Here is an 18,406-nt window from a genome sequence, read left to right on the forward strand (position 1 = left end):
AGAAGAAGAAGAAGAAGAAGAAGAAGAAGAAGAAGAAGAAGAAGAAGAAGAAGAAGAAGAAGAAGAAGAAGAAGAAGAAGAAGAAGAAGAGATGGAGGGCCTAATTGGTCTTCTAGATCTAAGATCTAATTACAATGTAGAGAAAATGGAGGTTAGAGGAACCATTTAGAGATCTCAAAAAGAATCAATCTGCTGAATTCAGATGGTGCAAAATTTCGTAGGACAAATGACTTGGTTTCTTCAACAGACAAATGATGTGAAAATAATTAAGATAAATGGAAATGTTGTAAAAAATACTTAGGAGACATAAAACACATGCAGCACTGGGGTGGGCTTTTCTTTTGAATTCTTAATTGGACAGACCAACTGCAAAAACTTATGTTTTTTGAGAAAATATGACAGGATTTTGAGAAAATGTGAATTGGATATTAAATCTTGCTGTGTGTAATGTTATGTTAAGCCCATGCTTTAAAAAAGTCTTCATATGTTAGCAATGTACTCTAAAGTATTTATAGGTGTAATGACATGATGTCTGGGGATTTGCTTTAAAAAATCCAAAAGGCAGTTACTAAAAAAAAAAGCAAAAGCAAAAATGTTGATACTTGCTTCACTTGAATGATTAGTACATTTAGATTCATTATACTGTTCTATTTTAGTGTTTGCGTCAAATTTTACATAACACAATCTTGAATCAAAGTAAAAGAAATTACCATAAAACGTAATGCCTAAATTCTTCATGTCTTAATTTGCTCAGAGGGAAAAAGACAGTAAGAAACAAAACAATCTAAATCCCTCCATGCAGTCAGGGTAGATTTCCCAGCCTGCCCCTAAATACCTGACATTATGGAATTTTAACACACAATGTAGAGGGAAGACATTCTACACTACGGCTGTTGTCACATTTCTGTCTGTATTTTGGGAGGCCTCCTGAGGAAGGGATATTTGTGTGTGTGTGTGTGTGTGTGTGTGTGTGTGTGTGTGTGTGTGTGTGTTGATACACACTCAGGCATGAATATGCATGGGTCCTCCATATGTGTTTTCAGCTCTCTACCTATACTCATCTGCTACTTGTCTTTAAGATTGTGTCAATATATTTTAATAAAGATAGCAAAATGGTACTATTGTCTGATGCCAGACACTGTTTAAAATCACTTTCTCCTGCTCTTTCCATGTTCAATAAATTGCTGCTCGGCACCGAGTATGTTTGAGGCACAGAGGAAACTGAATGAAGAGGGCCACTGCAGATCCATTTCTACAGCTAGGGGGCGCAAGAGCTGTGGCTTCAAGGGAGGTGGGCGGGACCTCAGCATCTCCTCCCGGAGGTGACCCAGAAGCCAAAGGGTAGGATCAACTGAGACGCTAGGAGACACACATACTTGTCTAAATCAGGCAATTAGAACAGAAATGTGAACAGTTTTGCTTTAAAAAAAAAAAAATCTCAAAATATTTCTTGGACTATTTTTCCAAAAATATTTCAGGAAAAAAATGTTGAAGGGTCCGTCCTTAATTTAAAAAAATATTCTTAGGGCCAGGCAGACAGCTCAGCAGACGAAAGCGCCTGCTTAGACAGAGTGCAGCAGCCGGGGTTTGATCCCCAGTGTGCCGTGCCGGCCCCGCCCTCAGGGCGCGCTGAGATGGTGACTGAGACTGGGCATAGTGGTAGGTACCTGTACTTCCAGCACTTGGGGGTCCGAAAACAGGAGGATCACTACGAGCCCAATCTATGCAGTGAGACCCTGTACACCTTGCACTACATACAAAGAATAAATAAATAGGGACGGCCAAATAGCCCAGTGGATTAAAGCGCTTGCAAGCAGGTGCAGAGGCCGGGGATTTGATCCCCAGGCCTGCCGGGCCAGCCCAGCCCTCGGGGTCTGCTGAGACTGCAATTGAGACGGCAAGTGAGACTGAGCTGGTGCACTCCTGTAATCCCAGCTCTTGGGAGGCTGTAAACAGAAGAATCACTACGAGTCCGATCTAGTAGTGAGACCCTTACACCCTGTAGACCCTTCCCTAAAATACAGAAAACAAAATAATAATAAAAAATAAATAAATAAATAAATAAATATAAAAACAAATACTCTTTCCTAACTATTTCATTCTTTAAATGTACCCTATGAGAGCAGAGGCCTACTGCAAGCCAACTATTCAAACTATAAAATAAATTACAGCGAGGCATGGTGATAGATATTTGTAATTCCAGCACTTTGGGAGCCTGAGGCAGGAGGATTCCAAGTTTGAGTCCAGCCTGGATGACTTAGTGATTTAGAGAGACCTGTCTCATTTTTAAAAAATGAGCCTGTATCTATATAGATAGTATAGATATAGATATAGATATAGATATAGATATAGATATAGATATAGATATAGATATAGATAAAGATTCTTTTCCTCAATCATAGTTCAGCTTTTCCTTTGGAATGTACTCAGCTTTACAGTCCATTTTCTACATGGCAGTTGTAATGACATCTTTATTACAAGACATTCTCATCGCCCCTTAAATTCCTTCAAATGAGAGTGGTGATGGGTTTTTGAGACTATAGATGTATCAGCCATCTCATTCTAATCTATCTATCTGTCTGTCTGTCTGTCTGTCTGTCTGTCTGTCTGTCTGTCTATCTATCATCCATCCATCTATCCATCTCTTCAACCATCTAAAATGCCCACAACAGTTGCTATAGCTGGGATTTACAATGACCCAAAAGCCCTCTGTGTTAAGACTTGAGCCTCAGTTTGGCTCTACTGTAAGGTGGTGGTGAATTTCAGAGCTGGTCGATGCTTTAGGTCACTGGAGGCTCACCCTCAAAGCGGACCCTGGTTGCTTCCTCTTCTTCTCTTTGATTTCCCTACTATGAGGTAAACAACTGCCCTGCCACATGGTCCTCACCAGTGTGTGTCCCCAAGGTAACCAGGCCAATCAATTCTAGACTGAAACCCCCTGGAACTGTGACCCAATATAACCCTTTACTAAGTTTATCACCTCAGATATTTTATTCATCAGCTTGATGTTACTACATGAACAGAAACTATAGTTGAGACAAGCAGACACAAAAGTACATAAGAAAAACCAGAAGAATTGTAAATTCTTCTTTATCATTCTTCCATAAACTAGGAGCAAAGATTTCTGCTACTGCCCCTAACAGATTTTCCTCTTCCTCTCTGTTCCTTTCAATTTGAACTCCTACAGTTCCCAGAATCCACTTCCCTCTCAGCATTCCAATCTCCGCATATGGTTTTTGTCTCTGCCTGGAATACTCAAACTTGCAGAACTCCTTCTTTGACTATATAAGATTCATTTTAAAAGTTTTAAAATATAAGTTCCTTGGAGGTACTCTCCCCAGGTGATATTGCCTTAATATATTCTACTGTAGCATGCTTCCTTCCTATCTTCACAGATTTATTTCATCGATAATTACTTATTCAATCTATAGTCTAGTCATGAATTTCAGAGATATACCACAAAGGCTATCGACCATGGAATCCCTAGAGGAAGTGTCCACTAGAGTAGAGAAAGTACTTACTAAGCCTCCGCTGTCTTTAAAAGCATTCCATTGAACTATAGGCCATTTGTAATATATTCCTGTAGGTTAAAGACTCCTCTGTGAAATCATAAGCTCTATGTTATGCCTGAATAAGACCAAAAATTTTACTCTGAATTTTATCACAGATAGATTCTAACTCTGCATTCTTAAATTTTTAAAAATCTTTTATTTATTTATTTGGTACAGGGTCTACCTATACAACTTGGACTCATAGTGATCCTCCTGTTTCAGCCTCCCCAGCACTGGGATTACATGTGTGTTGTACCATGCCCAGTTTCAGGGCTGGCACAGCATGTGGTACCAGGGATTGAACTTGGGGCCTTGCATTTACCAGAGAGGAGCTAGCTATCTCCCCAGCCCTTCTCGCATAACCAAAGATGATCTCCTTCAGGCCATGGCTTTTACCAAATCACAACTGCTGTGGTTTAGATGTCAAATGCCTACCATAGGTATATGTATTAAATGGCCTGATTCTCCAGTTTGGCCCTCTGGAATGGGGTAGATCCTTCAGGAGGTGCGAATTTGTACGAGCTCTTAGGGTTTTGGAAACACACCCTAGAAAGGATGGTGGGTCCTGGTCTCTTCCCTTTTCTTTTTTGTTCCTAGGCAGTAGATGGCCATCTTTGCTTGACTCTGTGCTCCTTTCATGAGATGTTGCCTTGGCAAAGGCCCAAAAGCAATAGAACAGCTAGTCATGGACTGAAACCCCCATAAGCATGAACCAGAATAAACCTGCTGTCTTTATAAGTTGGTAATATCAGACATTTTGAAACACTAACAGAAAGCTCACCAGCATGATGACAGTAGGGGAAAGAGAACCAAAGACACGTGTGATTCTGAGGTTCAAGAAAATTAAATGGAACTGATGGTTGGCTCGCCTCTTCAAGTGACCATTATCCAAATCATAGTGTTTAATGGATGTTCAAAAAAGCTGAGAAAAGCCCAAACAGGTTGCTAGACATCACAGTTGTTGATGTCAGGTGTCTCAAGATAGCAAGTGTTGTGAAAGGTAGTATTTTATCTGTTTAACACAGATGCCTCATGGCGGACCCCAAAGTCATGGAGGAGAGGCCCTGAGCAGGGCAACAGTCCCAGCATGTGTAGTCAGAGCTATCTGTCAAAAGGGTAGAGCAAACCTAAGAAGAGAGGAGGCAAAGAGGCCAGTGCGAGTGGGGGATTCCGTGTTTGTTATGGCTTTGTCTTGGTTTCTTTTTTCTCGTTGCTGGCTCCAAGGCATGCATGGCAGAGGGCAGCAGTTCATAGTGGCAGAAAACAGCAAAAAGCAAAAGGAGAAGCAGCAGCTGCAGCAGCTAGCAAGCCTCTGCCCTGCTTATACTGGACTGAGGCTATCTGCCCCCGGGCAGGTGCAGTACTCACTCCCATAATCCCCACATTGGATCATGAATTAATCACAAACTCCAGAAGTCACCCTATGAAAGCATGAGGCTTTGGGAGGAACACCTAGACACAAACCATAGCAGGTTTAGATCTAAAATGCCTCGCCAGTGCCTCCTGTGGATGGAAGGGGCACTTCAGGCCACAGGGACACTGTACTCTTCAGTGACTCGTGCACTGGTGAGGTCATAGCTGATTATGCTTTGAGTTTGTGGGACCTGGCTGGAGGTGGGTCACCTGGGGTGTGACCTCGAAGGGTCATTCTTGTTCCTGGATCTTCCTTTCTTTCTTCTTCGCGACTACCATGAAGTGAGCAGTGTTCTTTGGCCAACCCTCTCCATCATGCCACTTCTTTTTTTCTTTTTTGCAGCTGAGGTGCATTCAGGAGCTCTACAGGACCCACCCTCAGAAACCTGTCTCAGAAACCCTCATTGCCAGGGCCAGAGGTGCAGTTCAGGAGGAGAGCTCATGCTTAACATGCACAAGGGCCAGTGTTCAAATCCCAGAACCACAAAATAAATAAATAAATTTGAATGTAGGTGATATTTGTGCTCAGATGTGGATTTGAGGGAAATGTTAACTAATGAAATAGGTGTGATGGGATATTAGCTGGTAGAATAATAGATGAGATTTTCTTTCTTTTTCTTTCCATAATTAAAAGGCAGAAGGATTTTTTTTTCTCCGAAATCCTTCAGGGAAGGTTTGGCTGGCTTGAGTTGTGGGGATCGAACCACAGCAACCTGAGCCTGACTGCTTTGTTGAAGCAGCCACTTAAAGAACTGAGCTACGGGGCAGGCCCCCCATCATGCCATTTCTACACTGGAGTCAGTCGACAATTGACTGAACCCTCTGGGAACTGTGAGCCACATATGCTCTTCCTCCTTTAAACTGCAGGGATTGAGTATTTTGCCCCAATAATAGGAAAATAACTAATACAGTGTTGTTTGGAAGGCCTGAGGCTTTGGTCACCCTAGGTGGCTCATAACTTCTAAACTGATCTGAAAGGAACAAGTTCCAATCTACCGCTGTGGTTATTCCAGCTGGTTCAGGAACTACCATGGCCTGAGTCTGTGGGCTATCTTGTTTATCGTATTGGTGTTGAGCTCAGACATACTGAGGTATCCAAGATGGCAGGAGCGCCAACCTGGTCCCAACTGTAACATAAACATGGCACCTCTCCTCCTCAGAGGTATGGTGCCACACAGAATCACCATGAGCTATGAAGGTGGAAGTTAGGCATCTAATAGCCTCTGCTAAGAATGTTATTATAAATGAATAAAATTACACCCATCCTCTACCATCATGGACCATGACACGGCCAAAGCAATGAAGACTTTGTGTCTGAGTCCTCTGGTGGTGGAGTCTTGAGGAGCTCAGCAAGATGTCCTGTGGAGGTTACAGTGCGGAAAGGCATTGGCTGGGTCAGACCAGATAAGAAGGCAACCCCACCTGTGCACCTTCCCGTCCTGCTGCTTGTTTACTTCCATCATGGGTCATCTGTTTCACAAGTATTTTAAGCAGTGTGTACACATAGGAACTCTGCCTTTATTCAGTCCTTAAATTCTTGTATAAAGGAAGCTAACATTAAGACGTTTTCTGATAGTTTAGAAGATCTGAAAAGAGCCTTTTCATTGACTCCCCTTAGCGATACCTGCCTGACAGGACTCAGCGTCCTGGGTGCAGCCGTTTATAGAAAGGTTCAGAGGAGTTAATGTCTTTTCTTCTCAAACTGACTGATATATTGGAGCAATCTGAAGCCATCTGATTTTACATCGTTTATTTTTTTTTCTTTTTTTTCTTTATTTGAGAGAGAGAGAGAGAGAGAGAGAGAGAGAGAGAGAGAGAGAGAGAGTGGTGTGTGTGTGTGTGGCCAGCTCAGCCCACCAGGGGGCGGGGCTGGCTGGCATGTGGTGCTGGGGGATTGAACCGCGATCCCTGATGCTTTGCTAAGCTTGTTCTAAGTAGGTGCTTTAGACCACTGAGCCATCTCACCAGCCCCAGATTTTACATCGTTTAAAGGTAACCTAGCTCATCTCTCTCCGGAGACCCTTTTTTTCCTCTCAACATTTAGACATGTTACTGTCACATGCAGGGCTTATGGGCTTTGATTAATGTTACTCAGAATTAAAAAGAAAGCTTCCAATTTCTAATCTAACTGATTTCCTCAACCTCAGAAAGCGTTCCTCACCTTCACTCTATTGTCTGGGGTCACAGACAAGCTGCATTCATCCAAGCGATACCCTAAGAGTCAACTCTACTACTTTTTTTCTTGAACCACATGAAAGCTTTCTATTCCCTCCAGTTTCATGAGACAATATGTACTGAGGATAAAATTGAGTAAGAAAAGGTTCATTGGAAAATAATGAGATAGATCATAAATGGGCCTACTTTTTGGTGAAAGAAATCAGCAAGAAACAAGTACAAAATCAGCACGGAAAGATGCTGTTCTCATATGAAAACTTTTTACAGAATGTGATATTATGTGAAAATATACATTAAAATTTTAACTGAAGCAGAATTTTTGTCCTTTTTTATAGATAAATTTATGTACATACATTACATGAAAATCATATATGTGTATATACATACTTAGAGAAAATTCTGAATTTTTCAAGTAGCAAGGAGGGATCTCCCTCTTTTTTAGTTAATTAATTAATTAGGTACAGGATCTCGCTATTCAGCTCAGACTCATATTGATCCTCTTGTCTCAGCCTCCCCAGCACTAGGATTATAGGCACGTACCACCATGCCTAGTTTCAGTGGCCAGAACAGCGCACCCAGGGTTCTGGGGTGAGCACAACATGCGGTACCAGGAATTGAACCCAGGTCCCTGAGCTTGCCAGGCACACGCTTAGACTGCCAGGTTATTTCCCCAGCCCCAAGAGATCTCTTAAGAATACATTTATTATTCAAATGATTTGTACCCTGAACAGTATAAAACACTGTAATCTCAAAGGAGAAGGAGTATAGTTTGTAAACTAAAGAAAGGCACCTTTTTTTTTTTTTTTTTTTTGGTAGTACCGGGGATTGAGCACCTCAGGGCCTCTGCACTGAGCTATATCCCTGGACTTTTAAAATTTTTAAGTTTTTTAAAGATAAATTTTAACTCTTCTCAAAGGAAGAATCTGTTTGCTCTTAAATTCCACATGCTGTCCTTGGGTTACCATCTCTGCACACATACACATTGGCCTTAAAGATAAAAGGCTTCTGCCAGATGCTACCTAACTTTGGCTGACTTCTACGACTTTTTGGAGCCACTCTTCACCAATATTCTACTTTTAAAGTTTGGCCTTTGCTGAATATAAAGCTTGCATATTAAAAAAAAAAATACTGTCCAATGTCCTCCTAAACTCTCTTGTGTTCAGGAATGGGGCATTTGGATCACAGGGTTGACGCACTTATCAGTGGACTTAACATTTTGAGTTAATAGCTGAATGTGATGTTAGGTGTTGGAACCTGGTTGGGGGAGGGGAGAATCGCTGAGGGCATAAATTCCCTGGAATGTATATTCTTGTTCCTGTCTCTTCCTTTCTCTCTCTGCTTTCTGGCCCATGTGGGTTAAAACATTTTCTGCCATCAGGCCCTTGTACCTCTCCAGTTCTGCCTCATAGCCTGCTGTCCACGAACTCAACCCTCCAAAACCATGAGCCACAATAAACATTGCTTTCTTTATTTTTTTATTTATTTTTTATTTTAAATTTTATTTATTTATTTATGTGTGTGTGTGTGTGTGTGTGTGTGTGTGTGTGTATGTGTGTGGCCAACTCAGCCCACCAGGGGGTGGGACTGGCTGGCATGTGGTGCTGGGGGATTGAACCGCGGTCCCTGTGCTTTGCTAAGCTAGTTCTAATTAGGTGCTTTAGACCACTGAACCATCTCACCAGCCCCAACATTGCTTTCTTTAAGGTTCCATATTGGGTATTCTGCTCTGGTGACAAGAAAATAAGCGACTATTCTATCTCCCACATGGTGGCCACTAGGTAGGTATAGATATTCTAACTGTGTCGATGGGGGTTATCATTTATATGCTATAGATCATATTGTACATCTTCATCATATACAATTTTATGTCAATGATAGCTCAAAAAAAGCTAGTAAAAGAAATTTCCAGGTTAAAAATGGAAGAGAATGCCTTTGTAAGTATGGGAAAATTGGCATGCTCTTCCTCGTCAGCCTTAACAATGAGTCCTGCAGTCACAGTCTTGCTGTCCTTAGGGAGTAGCCTACAGTGGCACTCAAGTCTGAGTGTCCCTCCCGGCCCTGCAAGCTCACCACCTGCACTTCTCCCTCCCAGTGTTTCACCCAGCACCTGCTCTCTGCTCTGCTGGCAATGGCTTACCTGATTCCTTTCTCAAGATATATTCATTCTCTCTTGTCTTCAAAATAAAATGAAAGAAGAAAATGAAACCTCAGTTCTTTCCGTACAGGGCTTCCTTCATCTCCCTGTGCTCCTAGGAAAGGCCTGCAAGAAGCTATCTGAACTCACCTAGTGTCGCTTCCTATGTGACCACCGTTGTGTTCTAATGTGGCATATTTCTCTCATTTCACTGCTCCTGCTCTCTTTCAGTCATTCATTTAACAAATACTCACTGAGCCATAAACCAGGCTGGGTCCTACAAGGTTGGGATATAAAGGTGAGAAAAACAGATATCTGCACCCCACAGAGCTTACAGTGGGAAAACTGCCATGGAGGGAGTTCACTAAAGGGAGGAGGGAGGGAGAAAACTGATGCACATGGAGAGCAGAAAACTCTGTGGTATGCTGGAAGCTGGTGAGTGCGAAGGGAAGAAAGAGACAAAAAGATAGTGGGAGGAGGGAGAAAACAGGAGGGGTGCAGTTGAAGTTGCAGGCAAAGGTTCAGCACGCTGGGTCCAGATCTTTTCCTCTAATTAAGTTCAAAGTGGATGAATGACAAGTATATTAGTTATGATCCTGGGCTTTTGAATTGTGGAGATTTAAAAGAAAATCTTATGCAAATACCATCAAGGGAAGAACCCTCAATGTCTGGAACAGAAAGCACACAAAGAAGAATCTGCAGTCTTGAAAAGGGAATGATTTTAGGATTCAAGGAAGGTCCCTAACGTACTCTTCACTCATGCAGCCTGGGGGTGTTCATTACAGTGGATCTTCATTATCTGTTTATTATATGGGGTGACAAAACTTTTCATCCTGCAAAAGAGAGGTCAAGTACAGATGAGAAGTCCAAAAAATGGGTGATCAATATTGGGTACTTAGAGAAAACTAGAGAGATGAGATTAGGCTTTGTTGATTGGGGCCCTTGATTATGCACTGGGTCCCACCTGGGCAGAATAAAAATAAGATCACAGCAGAGGAAGCCAGAAGAAATGCAGTAAGTCTGAAACTTTACAGCTGTGTCCTGAGTTGTTCCCAAGAATCCTCCTTCCCGAGTAGGCAAGCCAGCTTTGACCACGGATACAGAGGTTCAGGACAGACAGCAGTGACACAGAGACCCAGCCTGGCTTCTTTGCAACATTAGTATTGGGTAGATCAAACAGAAGCAGCAAATCTACTATTTGGTGATCATTGGTGGTGATGAACAAATTAATGATACTCGTTCAAGGAAGAAATTATTCTAAGCCATTGTGATGACAGGGGTAGGACCTGTGGCAAAGAGAGTTTTCAATAAAGGGTATAGCTAGGGCTCAACTTGCATTTACCATGGGCGAGTTGGAATGCATAGTACCGGAGCACAGCAGGAGCCAGTGTATGGACAACTACTAACTATGTGAGGTTAAAGGGGACACTGGCGCTGGAGGAGTCATTCTGGGGACAGCAAAGAAGGATCAGACATCACATAGGGACAGAGGGTGGAGGGTTAGGAACATGATCAGATGTGGACACGATCACCCATCCAGGGTGCAGGGTTCTTGCTAAGCCTACTTAGCAGATTCTTGCTAAGACTAGATTCTACAGGAAGTGCAAAGATAGGCCTAGGAGGAACGTTCTGGAGCCTGACCAAAGTTTGATGCAGTAAAGAATCATTGGCACCAGGTACCAAGGACACACTCCTGTTTTTAGACCCCTTGGGATTTACTTACTTTAACTCTGAAATGGAGAGGTTGGAATGCATCAGGGGTATCCAACTTTTTTTTTAAACAGTGGAACTACATTTGCAAATAAAGTAATGAGCAGAACACAGTACGGACAGCTTGCAACTGGAGCTGATCTCAGATGATGTCTTCGGGGAGCCCAGTAACAGGCTCATTCTGCTTCCTACTATGTCTGTACCAGCCAGCTGCATTTCTTGGCAATGGAAGATCTCTAGAATATGAGGCTTCCCTCCTCCAGCATCTTATAAATCTACCATGAACACAAATAACCAAAATACCCAGGATAGAATTATTAGTTCTAGCAGTTCCCTCAATTCTAAGAAAATTTAAGGAGAAAACAAAATTGAATGGAAGTAAGAATAACACTCTGGAGCTGGGCATGGTGGCACACACCAGTAATTCCAACACCTGAGAAGCTGAGGCAGGAAGATCACTGTGAGTTCAAGAGAGCCTGGGACACAAAGTTAGCTCAAGACCAGTCTGAACTGCACAGTGAGACCCTGTTTCAAAAAAAAAAAGGCAGAGAGAGAGAGAGAGAGAGAGAGAGAGAGAGAGAGAGAGACAGAGAGAGAGACAGAGAGAGAGACAGAGAGAGACAGAGAGAGACAGAGAGAGACAAAGACAGAGAGAGACAGAGAGAGACAGAGTCTCTGGTGAACATCCAGATAGAGTGGGTCATCAAGGAATAAAATAAAAGACCCCTCTAACTAAGAAGTGCAGACTAATCTTCAGCTCCAAGGAGCTTCAAATACACCTCATAGATGACTAAGCAGCTCTGTTCACTCACATGCAGAAATCGAAGGAAGAGACACCATTCCACAAACCTTGATTCCAAGCTCTATATTTTCTCCTCCATATACATCCATCCCAGGGTCCAGAAGACCAATTTCACCAAAGAACTTCCTGTTGACCACGAAGGAGCAGCCAATCATGGCAGGCGTTCTGTGGAAGAGACAGAGAGAGAGAGAGAGGCTAAGCCCAATGGGGCGTCAGCAGCAGAGGTCTTTCTGCAGGGTGATTTTATCCAGAAAGTCAAGTCATTTCTCCAGAGGCCTTCCATCTCTACATTCCCATCTCTACCTTTTAGCTTCATAAAAACTAGGGGAGCTGAAACATGTAGGGGTCTCTCAGCTCCTTCACAGATGGGATGAGAGCTGGGTTTCACACATGGTGTGATGTTCGCAGTCATGGAAGGGATTCTCACTGCACCATGGAAACATCTTGCAGGTCCATGGGACTTTCACGGAAGTTCAGAGGGAGGAGGAGGGGGTTCCACTCTCCACCATGGAAGTAGAAGAGATCTAATGAGCTGGGAGTGTGAAGGGACATTGGAGAGAAAAAATCAAAAGCAAAAGATCCAGTCTCCATGCTGTGATGGGAGAAAATCAATCGGGGTGCTTGGTGTAGAAAGGAGGGTGCAGACTTGAAGAAGTTGGTGGTGTCCACTGGTGTCAATTATAAATCATGGGGATATGACCTCAGGTCACAGGAAGGGGGTTGAACAGGAAAGGTGGAAAGGAAGCCTGCAGGGGACCTTGAAGTCTGAAAACAAAGATTATTATTTTATTTTCACATATGCAGAACCATTTAATTGGCTCTTATGGGGTGGATAAGTCAACACAATAGAAGCTAGAGACAGAATCACGAGAAGCAGTGTCACAGGAGGACATGTGTTCAGGGATAGGTGAATATGTTGCACTGGTGCGCTGTGCTTCTTGCACGCTTAGAGAGGAGCAGCCCACTGACACACGCTACATATTTCATTACATGAGGTAGTGTATTATGCCTCTTTCCTTGTTTCAGGATTTATGCATATCCTTGTATAATAAATATATTCAGCAAATATTTCTCAACATCTTCCCGATCTAAGGAACTTTCCTGGACTTCATTCAAGAAACTAAGAGTAAATATCAAAATATTGTACTAGTGTATGATTATTATTATGGTAGCCACACTTGAGCAGTGTTGTCTGAGGCACAGGACACAGAGCACTGTCCACGCCCTGTAACCTCCCACCATGTGAAGAGGAAGGGAGAAACACTTCTCAACAGTGGAGCCACCCAGAGATTAAGCGATCTTCCCTGCGTCACAAGACAAAGCTCAGGACCTATTTAACTTCAAAGCCCTCATGCTCTTCATAAAAGGCTTTGTGGAGGTACTTGTGAACCCCTACTTTACCAATGCCCCGAAATACTCTCCTGGGCAGAAGAGACCACTCACATAGGTGGCAATGAATGGAGTTCTCCTCAGCTTAGCTGTGGGCTGTATTCTTAGAGCCTCATTGGCTCATCCTGGTCTCTGAGTTGACTTGACCTCAGGGCCCCGATGTCTGACTATGTGGAGCTCTTCTTGGTGCTCATGTGGTGAGGAAGTTTGGGACTCCCAGGAGAAGCACAGGGATCCTTGTGGACCACGGGCACTGCCACTGGAGTTGTGTGATGTTAACTAGGGGCTCTAGAGCCTGGTTTGATCTCTACAGAGCCTGCTTCATGGATTAACTAAGCAGGTATGCAAAATGTCCAGGGTACAGAGCGGAGCACCAGTAATAACATGTCCTGCCCTCTTTCTGTGAGGCCTCTCCAGATTTTCCCACAATCTTGCCAGTTGCATTAATGCACATAGGACCCTGCCCTCTGCTGCTGCCCCTCTCTATACCAGTGATGGCAGGGCCCTCCATGGTCAGCCACTTCCTTCCGGGTCCTGAAAAGCATCACATGGATCCATCCTTTGTCTCAAGTAACCAAACTAGAGAGAACACTGGACCCAAACTGTGTTCATCAAATTCAGGTTGCTGCAAGGATTTGAAGTCCAGACAGTGCTGAGAGCCGGAACTGCAGTGTCCTACAATTAACAGTAGAGGCTACTGCTTTCAAGGAGCTCTGTGGGTCTGGTGTGCATAAGCACACATGCAGCCACAGGAGGCAAATGAGCAGCAGAGAGGACCTGGGCATCCTGGAGGCTGCAGACTGCAGATCACAAAGGACAGACGGACCCTGCCGTTAACTTGTCTACCCAGCCGTTGTGAGCACTTTGCATGCTCTCGAAAGCCTATGCCTAGAGTCTGCAAACATGTGACACTGACCAGCACATGTACTTAGGACCTCTGCAAGCTTGGTGCTTTCTAACCTCTCAGGGAAAGGCAGGGAAGTTAGCCTCACAGGGAAGAGCCTGGCCACACATGAAAGAATTGCCTTTGACACAGCTCAGTGGGCAGCAAAAATGCTTCCTGGGGATGGAGTCAGGTCTATCTGCATCAGCAACATCTCTGTTGCTTTTTGGAAAACATGGATTCTAGCCAGGCATGGTGGTGAACACTTGTAATCTCATCCAAAGAACTCTGGGAAGCCGAGGCAGCAGGATTTCAAATTTGATCTCAAATTGAGCAACTTACTGACTTAAGAGAGAACTTGTCTCAAAATAAAGAGGTCTAGGAATGTGTCTAAGCTCGAAGACCACAGGTTCAATTGTGTAGTATCACACTGCACACACCTACAACACACACACACACACACACACACACACACACACACACACACACACACCAAAATTACAGAATCTGATTTATAGAGGTGGGACTTAGGGCTTGTGTCCACACCAGGAGAACCATCCTGCGGAGCCTTCTCTATGTCAACCTGTATCAGGTCCTTCCCTTGGAGCAGAGAATCATACTTGAAACTTTTCCACATGGTTCTTGGAGCTGGTGTCATGGGTGACACAGGGCAGGTATCTGCTTAGCCCAGTAGAAAAAAGGAAGAAGTGGGGCTGGGGAGATGGCTCAGTGGAATAAGCACTTCCCTGGCAAGTGCAAGGCCTGAGTTCAATCCCTGGTTCCGAAAAAAAAAAAAAAAAAGAAAAGAAAAAAGGAAGAAGTGAACAGATCTGGGTGAAGATGCCTGGTGGGGAGGGTCTTTGGGAGGCCTCAGGGAACACAAGGACAGCAAGGCTAGAAGGGAGAAGGGAGGAAAAGAGGGAAGAAAGGGAGGGAGAGAAGATGAAACAGAGAGAGGAAGAGGAAAGGCTAGAGACGGGGAGGGAAGGAGGGAAGAGAAGAGTCAAGGAAAGGATCCAACTCTCATCACTTCCTTCCTTCCTCCCAGATCTTTCTCATGTTGTCCTGGTTAACATCACCTCTGTCAAGCAGTCTGATGTTTTAATGTAACTGGGTTTTACTGAGGTACTTTTTGGCTGAGGGTGATGGGGAGACAGTCACAGAAGAACTTCTTTCAGCTCCTCTATGGGAGACTACTCCATTCAGCATCTTGGACCAGGTTCTAACTGAAAATACCCAGGATTTCTTATAGTATGATGGTGAGGTCACCTCATGCCTCTTCACTGAAACAAAGCCAGCACTGTTCAGCAGGCCAGGCTGGTGCAAGCATCCATGAGAGGCCACTGGAAAACAGACTAGGAGGCTGTGGAGCAAACAGGAATGACCTTTGCTGTTGGTGTCACATGACACAAACTCTTAGAGGTTACTGTCAAAATGTGCCCCAGTGTCAAGAATAACCAGACAGGGACTAGAGGCGATGCAGGAAGCAGCCCCAACATGCATCCCCAGGAGGTGGCTTACCATATCCATCAGAAGTAGAAGGCCACAGTCCCATCACTCCAGGTCTGGGCCTTCCCTACGGTACAGGAGCTGCATGGACAAACTGCATGGACATACACGAATCTGCCACAGAACCCTCCTCCACTTTGAACACACACATGCCATCATTCATGCCACTTTCTGTGGCAGTTCTGCAAGTCCTCTTTCATGAATGTCTTTAGTTGCATAGTTGTGGCTGCCTCCACATCCAGAACTGATTGGAAACATTTACCTTCCATGGTTGTTTTGACTTTGGGGACAAGCCAGAAGTTGCAGGGTACCAGATCTGAACAAGGTGGATGAGGACGCATTATAATGCTTTTAGTTTGCCTTTCTATCAGAGGGCATTTTTTATCACGCATCGTAAAGATGCTCATGAAAGAGGAGTCCAGAGCTGCTTCAGAGAGTGGCAAGAATTATGGGATGAGTGTCTTCAAAGCAAGGACAGGGTGTTGAGGGGGGTTTGTGGCAATGTGTCTTTTAGTGAAATAAATTTCGCAATGTAGACATTCATGACACAGTTTGATCATGCCTCTTACGTTAAAGACATCCTCACCCCCAGCTTGGCCAGGCAGTGTTGCTGGTATTCAGGTAGTGACTACTTGGAGTCCTCCAGCTACCCGATCAGACTGATAATGAACAGTTGTCATTGTCCCCTGTCCGGGAGAAAGGGACCTCCAACAGGAAGCCACCGCCTACCCTTCCTGGGATGTGCTGTAATCCATGGCAGGCTAGAGTCTTGTCCTTTCAATCAGCAAGCCCAGGGCCCAGCCAGGCCCCATTTCCTCTCCACAGTGGTGTCCTCACCACCTGCCCAACCAAGCAAGCCGCAGTCGATGGCACTTTGGGGTTGATGAGATCTGAGAACGTGCGCACACGGCCCCATCCTTCAAACTCAACTGCGATTACTGCCATTAGTGCACACATTTCAATTCGAAATCACTCAAAAATGATAATCATATTAAGGGATCTGCCAGGGCCTAATAGCTCTATTACAGAGGAGAAGAAAAGAAATTAAAAATAATCACTTTTATTGTTCCTGTTGCACAAAATATATGCAACATATACAATAGTTCCAGCTGAGAGAGAGAGAGACAGAGACACAGAGACAGAGAGACAGAGACAGAGAGACAGACAGACAGACAAAGATAAAGAGGGGCAGCAGCCCCAGGAATCCCTCTCAGCTTCAAGGTTCCTCCTTTCATAGGTGTCCAAGAGCACCTCTGGGCTGCTCCTCCTCCCTCAATGGCTCCCTGTTCTCTGAAGTTCAGTGTCTTCTCTCACCCTTGTCCTTCTCAGTTCCTATCCAGCCGTAGCTCAGCCACTCTGGAGAATTCCAGCCCCCTGAAATCCATCCCGTAGTCCATCTTGACTCGCTTCTCCTGAGCTGTGCTCTGTGAGATGACCTCCTTTCACCCACTCCTCCCTTCCCCCTCAAAGCCAACTTCTTCCCTTTTGAAAAAAAAAAATTAATTTGTATTACAAAAACAGTATTATATGGCCTCATAGAAAACACATTTCGGCAAACGCAGCAAAGCAAAGCTCATTTGAACTCTCTAACTGGAAGTTCTCGAGTCTGCCTGTGCTACCCTGTCTTTCCAGCTTGCCTCTAGGCTTCCACATCTGCCCCTCCTACCCTACTGGGATCCCCGGCACCCTGGCCCTGCTCCTGACAGAGCCCTTGCCCAGTTCAAAGCCACTGTCTGGAGCTGTAATGGTATCCTGGTGTCCCCGTCTCACTTTGTTCTCAGTTGGCAAAAGCCTGGTGGGGGCGAAGGAGACAGCTCTGCCTGACCCTCAGCGCCGTGCGCAGCTGGATGAAGCTACAGAAACACAACACGTGGGCAGGTGTCACTCTAAATTCAGGGCCTTGAGTCTTACCGCTGCCCTTTGATCACACTTCAAGCTCCAAGCTGCCCCTCCTGGCCTTCCCCAAGCCTCCAGTGTCTCCTCCTTTTCCCTCACTCTCAGCTGACAACCTCCCTCCCTGTTTCACTAAGAAATCAGCATGCAAGCTGGGGGCTGTGGAGGCACACACCTGTGACCCCAGCACTCGGGGAGGCTGGGCCGGGAGGATGGAAGCTCGAGCGCAGCCTGGGCAGCTTAGTGACTTAGCGAGATCTTGCTACAGAATAAAAAATAAAAAGGGGTCTTCGTCTTGTACAGCAAAAAACCACTAGGAAGAATGTATACAATGTGTTAATTATTGAAACTGTCCTACCAATTTGATTTGAAACTGTCTCATTGCTATTTGTCTCTCAATAAATTTATGGAAAAAAATAAAAATAAAAAGGGGCAAGAAATACAGCTTGATGCAAAAGCCCTGGATTCAATCCCCAGGACTTCAAAACAAAACAAACAAAGAAAAAAAAAAAAAAAACCTCCTCCACATCCCGAATTCAGCACACTAAAGTACACATCCTCACCCGAACAAGATCCCATGTACTGGTTTCTGGATTAGCCTGCTTCAGTTGGGCTGCAGTTACACAGCCCGTGTGCTCTGCACCAAGGCTGATCTCTTCACTGGAGAAGATTCACCTGCTCCTCTTGCTACCAGCGACCCTCACCCAGTCACACCCTAAAACAATGTTCAGGATCAGCTTCCTGCGGGGACCTGATCATTCCCGGCAGCGGACACATGCCCTCAAGCCCCCTGTGACCCGTCTCCTTGCGGGTAGGTACTGTCTCCTATGGCCAGCTGTCCCTACCGGGAACCTCTGATTCTGATTTCTCTCTTTCAAGTCACCACACCCCACAGATGCATTTGTCAAGGTGAGTCGGCTGGCCCCGCTCTTCCCACTGAACCTCAC

General features: G+C 44.6%; 1 protein-coding gene across 2 annotated transcripts in view; it reads right to left on the reverse strand.

Moving 5' to 3' along the window:
• The window catches only part of Galnt17 (polypeptide N-acetylgalactosaminyltransferase 17), a 508,402-nt gene that overhangs the window by 115,028 nt on the left and 374,968 nt on the right, over positions 1-18,406 (reverse strand). For both annotated transcript variants that reach the window (XM_004630407.2, XM_023714399.1), the window contains one exon: positions 11,833-11,950. In XM_004630407.2, the coding sequence (XP_004630464.1) occupies positions 11,833-11,950 (118 nt within the window). The remainder of the gene's footprint in view (positions 1-11,832; positions 11,951-18,406) is intronic.

The sequence above is a fragment of the Octodon degus genome, unplaced genomic scaffold (assembly GCF_000260255.1).
Source record: "Octodon degus isolate 3935 unplaced genomic scaffold, OctDeg1.0 scaffold00035, whole genome shotgun sequence".
Classification (NCBI taxonomy): domain Eukaryota; kingdom Metazoa; phylum Chordata; class Mammalia; order Rodentia; family Octodontidae; genus Octodon; species Octodon degus.